General features: G+C 38.1%; 1 protein-coding gene across 1 annotated transcript; it reads right to left on the bottom strand.

Moving 5' to 3' along the window:
- Positions 1-415: 415 nt before the first annotated feature.
- LOC147857181 (pumilio homolog 1-like) lies at positions 416-7,477 on the bottom strand. Its single transcript, XM_087328065.1, has 11 exons — positions 7,321-7,477; positions 7,038-7,229; positions 5,815-6,939; positions 3,577-5,084; positions 3,336-3,477; positions 3,002-3,109; positions 2,693-2,905; positions 2,339-2,449; positions 2,061-2,255; positions 1,127-1,301; positions 416-850 (listed from the first exon to the last, which is right to left on the bottom strand). Exons 3-11 carry the CDS (start codon positions 6,448-6,450, stop codon positions 819-821), a joined length of 3,120 nt encoding a protein of 1,039 aa, XP_087184191.1. The 5' UTR covers positions 6,451-6,939; positions 7,038-7,229; positions 7,321-7,477; the 3' UTR covers positions 416-818.
- Positions 7,478-8,331: the final 854 nt, after the last annotated feature.

Raw genomic sequence — 8,331 nt, 5'->3', positions numbered from 1 at the left:
ATCTCTGACTACCCTTTAGTATCTAGCTGAACTGGTTTCATGTCTAGAACAAAATTCCATATAGGCTTGTATAAATCATCGGATGAAACATTGTTTTTCAAGGAATCTCAAACACGCCTTCAAACCATTGTACTTCATGTAAAGCTGTGGGATCAATATGTTCAGAACAACTTTTTATACATCCAATCCTCGAGTTCCTCGGAACCCAAAGATCTCAACAATTTTTGTACAAGACAGACCAGAAAAACCAAATATCTCAGTTAAAACCCATATGAACTAAAAATGAATGCATGGCAATGTTCATATTGATGTTTAAAAACAATAATACTTAAAGACACAGCAAATGCGATAATCATAATCTTTAAATTATAATCTGTACAACTATCAATCCTACAAAAAACGGTACAGAGAAAGATGAGAAAAACTCAAATCCTTTTTAGAAACAGGGAGTTGAATATAAAGAAATCAAACTTTTCCAGGGAGCCAAATGCGTTTAAAGAAAAACTTTTCCAAGACTATACACTTGGTGATTGCTTCTTATCCTCGGGTTTGTACAGAACTAGCTGAAGCTTCTTTTTTTGTTTACAAGCGTGTATTACAGCTAATACATATAGCTATATATTTCTTGTCTTGTTAAAAATTCAGTTCTGTAAGAAGAGAAAAAGAAACTTTTGGGCAATTCTAAGCCCAAAAAAAGTTACAAAATCCTAGACTGATATCAAATCAAGTATTCACACAAAAATACATTTGAGATCTTATATAATAATAAAAACTTGAATTGGGTCTCGTATATATATTATATACACGAGATTTCTTCTTCACATTGTCGATACGAGGGCACCACGTCGCTCTAGTAAAATGGGCAAAAAAACATTAAATGTATCTTCTTTCTCTACACTGTTTATAAATCTGAAGTACAAATGAGAATTGAACTAAAGAATTAAATATGAACTCTCAAATACAATGGTCTATTTCCAATTTAAAGTTTTCCTTGGAGAAATTGAATAGAGAAAAAGGACTTTGAAAGCATTCAAATGAAGCCAACACTGAACCGATTAACTAAAAACCAAAAAGACATCTTTTCTAATTCCAGGAGTAGCCAAAAAGAAAGAGATTAAAGTTTTACCTCCAGCAGCTACAAGTTTTTCCACCCGTGCCACGATATGTTTTCCGTAAGTGTATTTTTTCAATGCATGTAAATGAACTCGGATTCGAGAGAGCAGCATCTCACGCTGCTCATCATCACATGTTTCGAGAACTTTCTGGACAACGTAGTTAGCATATTGATCTTTCATCATAGCCTGAAAGACAGCAATAATGAAATCTTTTTTTAAGTTCTTTTAAACATGCCCTTACTGATCAAAAGAATAGAATAACAGCCTGGTCTAGGGAGGAATTAGAATTTAGGGTTTAAAGGGTTTAGGTAGAGGACTTGAATTATGAATTTTGCATCAAGAGTTTATGGTAGTGCGTTTCATGATTTAGGATTTATTTCTTAGGGTATATATATTTTTAATTAAAGAAAAAAACAACTATTTTACACTACAGAAGGTTTTTAGCTAATATAGATAAATTGAATGATATCCCATGACAGCAAAAACTAAACTCAAACCATTTGATAGTTCTCTTTAGCTATTAGTAACGACAGGACCCACTATTTCCAAGCACGTGTTTAGCCAATACCATGCCTAGAATCCACTTGGAATTTAATGAGATCTCATGATATCAAAAAACGTCCAAGCAATGAAAAATAATCAAAGTGGAGGTGAAACCAACTATTTTTCAGAGTGAATTTAAAAAACATCACCGTTAATACTCAAAAACTAGAAAAATCCCATTGGATCAAAAACCAGTTGTTGAGTTATAAAAAAAACACTACTTTGCAGGAAATATTTAGCCCAGTAGCATTGCTTAGAATCCAGCAAAACAATTGACGATAGCAAAAACCATACCAATTAATAGCTCTCTCCTCATGAACAGCTTTTGAGGTAAAACCCACTAGTTTTCCACGAATCTACCCAAATACCTTAATCCCGTGATATGAAGCATATAAGGCCAACCTGCAAGGGTTCATTTTCGTCTGTTAGCCCCAACATCTCTCGGATCAAAATCTGACGCTCGTCAGCACCTCCAAACTCCAAGCATTTCTCGACAACGTTAGAAGCAAATTTGTGCTGGCTCATCTTCACGATTTGTCCAGCCATTTTCGTCAATATCTCACTACGTTCATTGGCTTTGCCATGTTCTAAAATGTGCTGCCAAAAGGCACGATATCTATATAAATCAAACTGCCCATTGTAAACACTATCAAGAACCTCATATCAGACAAAAGACGCACCTGTACAACATAATTACCATATTGGTCTTGCGCTAGAGTACAAGCAGAGCGTAATATCTCTTCCATTACGCCATCTTGTTTCTGATCATCAGTACAATGCTCCAAAACACGCTGCAGAAATTGCAAACCAAATAAAGTAGCATGAGAGATTTTAATTTAATGCTCATCACAATTTAGTACCTATTAGAGATAATAAAGATGCCAAATTTAGAAAAATGCAAATATAGGTACAAGATAATCTTTAAATGGAATGTAAAATCTGATCATAAAACTCATAATAATTGAACATGTATCTAAACAATTAGTCTTTTAATTTGAAATTTTGACACATTCACATTGGAGACAAAGATTAACCTGGATAACTCGACAACCATAGGGATGTGTAGAGAGCACTACCACTTGACCATGGAAAGCTGATAAAATGAAATCAATGTGATCCGGAGGCACACACTCTATACATTTCTGAATCACATGGTTTCCATTCTGGTCTCTCACACATTGCATTACATGTCCATCCAGCTCTGAAATAAGTCGAATCTGTTGCTCTGAATCTATCACTTCCAGTGCCTATTATAAAAAAACACGAACATTGGTAAACAACTGTTGATGAAAAATGCATTTGACCAAAGAAGCAATTCTTGAAGAAATAGAGGTGTCTTATACCTTCTGTATGACTCGACAACCATACATCTGAAGGCTTAAGTTAAGAACGTGGCCGACAAGTTTCTCTGCAAGTTCTGATCTTTGTTCAGGGCTTCCATGCTCAAAGAACTGCAAACAAAGATTGCTCGGATGAGTTCTAGTGTAAACAAAGCATCAGTTCCATTTAGATAAGTTACTTTCCATTATGCGAATAATATACAACTATATTGCTTGTAAAAAGTTTTCAGGTAATGCAATATAGCTTGAAAATAATGATGATGCTCTTACAAATGATTCCAACCCTTTGTTTAAATGACCTTCACACAATCAAAGACGTAGCCCAGGCTTCATATACCTTTTGAATTACATAATTTCCAAATACATCTGTCATTAGAGTGAGTGTATGAGGTAAGACTTCTTGAAATATTGATGCCTTCTCCTCCATAGATACTGTCTCCAACTTCTGTTGGATGAATCTGCTTCCATGCTGATCAGCACTGGACACAAAAAAACATCCAGACGCATTAAATAGTATTCAGAAAAGCACAAAAACAAGTTTCATACCTCAAAGTCCAGGAATTGAATAAAATGTTTACCTAAACTCTACCACATGGCCAACTATATCTTCAAGCTCCAACCGCCTTGCTTTATTGTTTTTCAATTCTTCTAACAGAGAATTCCCTCTAGGTTCTTCACCCATATCACTCGCATTCTGACCCGGCCAACCCATATATGCATTTCCACCTGTACTTCTAGTTCCTGAGGAGAAGCGTAAATTGCGTTCTCCATGCCTCGTGGAGAAGGCCCCAGGAACTAAAGGAGACCCAGGCAGCACAGGGCTTGAAACCGGAGAGCTTGCATATGGCATCATGAAACCCACACCCGGAGGGCTACCATAGAAGCCGGGATTGAGATTGAGAGAATTAGTATTGCCCGCCATAGGTATCCCATATGACCCACTTCTTGAGTACTGATTTTTTTTATCATATCCAGGCATATGATTCTTTTGCATCTCTACAGAGTCCACACGATGATTATAACCTCCAAAATTGGAGGAGGGATCATTGAGATTTAAAGCGCCTCGAGCATCCTCCATTGCATACTGTTGCAAGTAGTGATAATACAAAGGGTTTTGCAAGTGAGATTGTGAAGATCCTCCACCTTGAGATGCATACTTGTACATATCAGCATTGGTTGACCCAGAGGATGGTGATCTGCCACCAATCCCAGCAGCTACGGCAGCAGCTGCTGCTGCTGCTGCTGCCGCTACCGAATCATAAGCCACCGGAGATGGATAATTAGCCATCATAGAAGGCATCAGCGTGGGGTTCACTCCATATCCATAGGGAGTATAGGCTTGTAAACTCTGGTAGTAAGGATTAGCTGCCATATACGACATTGCAGCTGCGGCAGCCGCAGCTGCATACATATTATTTAGACTTTCATTTTGTAGATTCACAGACTGGGAAGACTGACCACTCAAAGGATTATGTTTTGCTTGCCCTCGATTGTTCAAATCTGACCTCCGTTGCTGAGGAGCTTCTGGAACTTGTAAATTACTGTGCACTTGAGAGCGATTATTAAGCTGAGATGTGTGTAGATGATGCAAAGAATGTTGATTATTTAATAATAACTCTTGTTGGTTTGAATCCAACTTCATCTCAGATGAAAGGCTTAGCTTTTGCAAAGAAACAGACAAATCGGTGGATCCAGATGCACCAGATAAGGATCCATTTAATCCTATATTTGAGCCTCGATTTAACATAGAGATATCGGGCTCTGGCGCGGGTCGCCTTGCCACAGGACAAGAAGAGTTTCCCATCATGTGACCTAGAGATGGGTTGGGAGTGGATGAACGAGAACCCACAATGGGGTTTGGTGTTGTTGATCGAGAACCAAGGCCACTGTTTATGGGTGTGGCTGAACGAGAACCTAATAGAACAGCATTAAGTTCAGTTATAGCAGCAGCAGAAATTGATGATGAGTCCCGAATTTGTGTTAATTGTCCTAATGTAGACGTTCCATCAGAACCCTCTTCATTAGCAATCCTACTAGAAGGTCGCAACTGAGTGAAAACCGGGGATGGTGTTCTTGGAAAATCTTCCTGTTAAGAAACCCACAAGATATTAACCCTAAAATCTGTCGAATTAAAAAACCACCTGAGCAAGTACAACAACGAATAAAATGTAGCCAATCTTTCTGCTATTGAGCATGTGCATAAGTATATTATCAGGGGGTTAATAAAATCTATGTCAAGAAAAAAATATCTCAGCAAAATCTTAGTGAAGATACACTTTATGAAAACCTTAACATTAGTAGTTAATGAATGCTAGATCAATATAATATCTACCTACTCAAATCCTGGTCAAGACGAACGCTCTCTTACCAAGACCCTAACAACATATACATGCGTCCTGCCAAATCTCTATGTTATGGGCACACATTGTTAGGGGTTGATTGCACTAGATCATAATAAAACCTGGTTAAAATAAAAACGAACTCGTAAAACTATTGCTGAGTTCAAATCTATAATCAAGCTAAAATGCATAACAATATTCATAGCCATCACTTTATGCTAGATCAGGCAGCATCCAATCTGATCAAAATCCTGGTCCACCTAAAACCTGTCTGACAGAAACCTAGACCAGTTGCAATCTGTCTAGTCAAAACCCCAGTCAAGCTTAAGGCTATCTAGAACCTTGTTAACATAAAAGGCAACTAGCAGGAATCTAAGTACAGCTACAACCTATCGAGTCAAAAAAGAAAACAATGTCTACGTTATGACCTTAACATTTTGATAATAGCAGATAACCAAACAAGATGTTGATGTGTACCTGTATAAGATCTACCAAGCTTTTCGGCCGGTTATTCCCGTACAACTGCCCATCAGCATTTTGTTCATTCCATACATGTGTCATCAAACCACCCAGGGGAGATTTTTCATCTTCCGAGAATTCGGGCTCTTCATCATGAGTAGGAAGCATGGGTTGTGAGGAGAACAAAGACCTACTGTTTATATCATCGAAGGACCTCAGCTTCTTCTTGTCGCCACCACTAGCCAATCGTTGGGCAAGAACATAATTATCCCTTGTAACAAGAGGTGGAGGAAGCCTTGGGTTTAGATTAACATGAGAGTAATAGTAAGCTAAATAGGCAGGATCAGATCTTAAGTCATGTTCTGAATCAACAGTCCTGTTACTTTCTTTAGACACTGAAACACCTGAGAATCGATGATTTAATAAACCACCCATGGATGCTAGAGACCCTTCCACACTAGGAGGGGCACTTCCACTCCGGTGTGGCATTAGGTCTCTTTTATTGAGAAGATTGTCGAGGCGTGAATGACTCCGTAGTAACAAACCTAGCTCTTGTGCCACACTATCAGTTGAAGAAGAAGAAGACGAAGATGTTCTCTCGCTCTCAGACATCCCAAGATTTCCCGTTATTCTCATGGGATTCTCGGTTGCCATACTGATCCCAACAACTGACTTGACCAAACTTTGACCAGATTCTAACTAGACCAGATTGACCCTCTCTAAACAAGATTCCAAATTTATTCCAACTTAACCGGAAACAAATCTAGAGTAGCTCCACTCTCTGACACAACCAAACAAACTGTCCACTAGATTATAGAATTCACCTTAGCTGAACAAATCCTGCCACAAGGTTCCAGATTCCATCCAAACTGGAATTCTAACTAGATTCCAAATTCCAACAAAATCTCGACTAGGACAGATGAAAAAGGATGATGACTTTTACAGAAAGAAAATCGTTACATCCGGCGGAACGATGACCTGTTGTTATCACTGTCTGATATCAAGCACATGGACATATATATATAGGTATCCTGTTACTGCCTTCGTGTGATATGGTCACATATCAACCCAAACATGTACATTTACAAATCGGCACAGTATATACAAAATATGAATCTTTTCTGCTGTTATTTGATTGGATCTCTGTGTAAATTTCAAGAAGAGCAAAGGTGTATGTTAAAACTAAAAAACCGAGTTTAAAACCAAAACTCATAGAAAGAAGATGGACATCTGAACCTCACCTTGAGCTTAGTCTTAGATGAATTTATTTGCCAAATATTGAAGCTGATCACGAAGTCTATTTTTCTCCTTCTTTTAATCAGAATTGGGGGGAGGCAGAAATATGTATTCACTAAATCAAAAATGATATAGGATGAAACTCAGTTTTTCCTAACTTCTAAAACAGAGGAAAGAAAAGTCTGTGCAAATGGGTCCTGCAAATAAAAAGGGAAGATTAGTGAAAACAGCAGGCAAAAACAGATGTAAAGATGTGTCTAAATCAGATCATCAAACAAAATAAAATACCTTCATCAAAACCAGGAAAGATCAAAATTGATGGGAAGAAGAAGAAGAAGAAGGAAAATTGCCGAGCAGAAACAGAAAAAAAAAAAGAAAAAAAAAAGAATTGAGGGACCCCTCTGAAAACCCTAAAAAATCAAACCCACAAAGCAAAAATCATCAGACAGAAAAAAAAACACACACACACACAAATAGGCAGAGGGTTTGCAGAGCTTATTGACCGTCAGATCTTCAAAGATCGGACGACCTATGGATGCGGGGCCGTAAATAGGAGGAGGCTTTTCAAAGCTGTGTGCCCCCAACCCCAAGTCTTTCACTCTCACACAAAAAAACAAACCCTAACTTAAACTTGTTCTGCCAAACCAAACCCTAGATGGCTTTATGTGCATTTTTCGTCACATATGTTCGCTTTGATGGCGTAAACCCTAAACCCGATGTAGTCATGTGTATGGTTTTTAGTGGCTAAGAATTTGATCCGGGGAATCTATGGGCGGCGGGATTCCGTTCAGTTCTTTTTTAGTCTTGGCAACACTAGCCTGGTCAAGAAACTCCTCCTTTTCTTATCTTTTACATGCTCGGAATCTTTTCCATCGTTTCTTTCAAGAGGGCCTCATAAACCAGCCACTACTGGATCATCCATACTGAGCAGCTCAAAAGTGGTCGGCCACACATCTGTACTAAGGGTCATCAACATGCATGATGGTCTCGAAACTCTCCACATGGTCGTAGGTATCTCCATTCCATACATTGTGAGTAGTGGGACTAGTCCTCTTGAGTTGAGTTTTCATTTACTGTTAGTCTTGAAGGGAGCATCATTTGTTCTTTCTCCCTCTCCATTATGGGTACTTAGAGTGTTTGTATCGATTTCATAGTTATAGAAATTAAACCCCTACATTCCACAATGACATTTGGTGAATTAAAAGAGATATATATGGGGTATGTAATAGAGAGGTGACATAATTGGGGTTCTAAAGAGAGAGAGAGAGAAAGAAAGAAAGAAAGAAAGATATATTAACG

Source organism: Azolla caroliniana, unplaced genomic scaffold, assembly GCF_043228905.1.
Source record: "Azolla caroliniana isolate FFs.n. ecotype wild unplaced genomic scaffold, voAzoCaro1.0.p SCAF_12, whole genome shotgun sequence".
Lineage (NCBI taxonomy): Eukaryota > Viridiplantae > Streptophyta > Polypodiopsida > Salviniales > Salviniaceae > Azolla > Azolla caroliniana.
The sequence above is the reverse complement of the archived record's forward strand: the minus strand, read 5'-3'. Positions and strand labels throughout refer to the sequence as shown.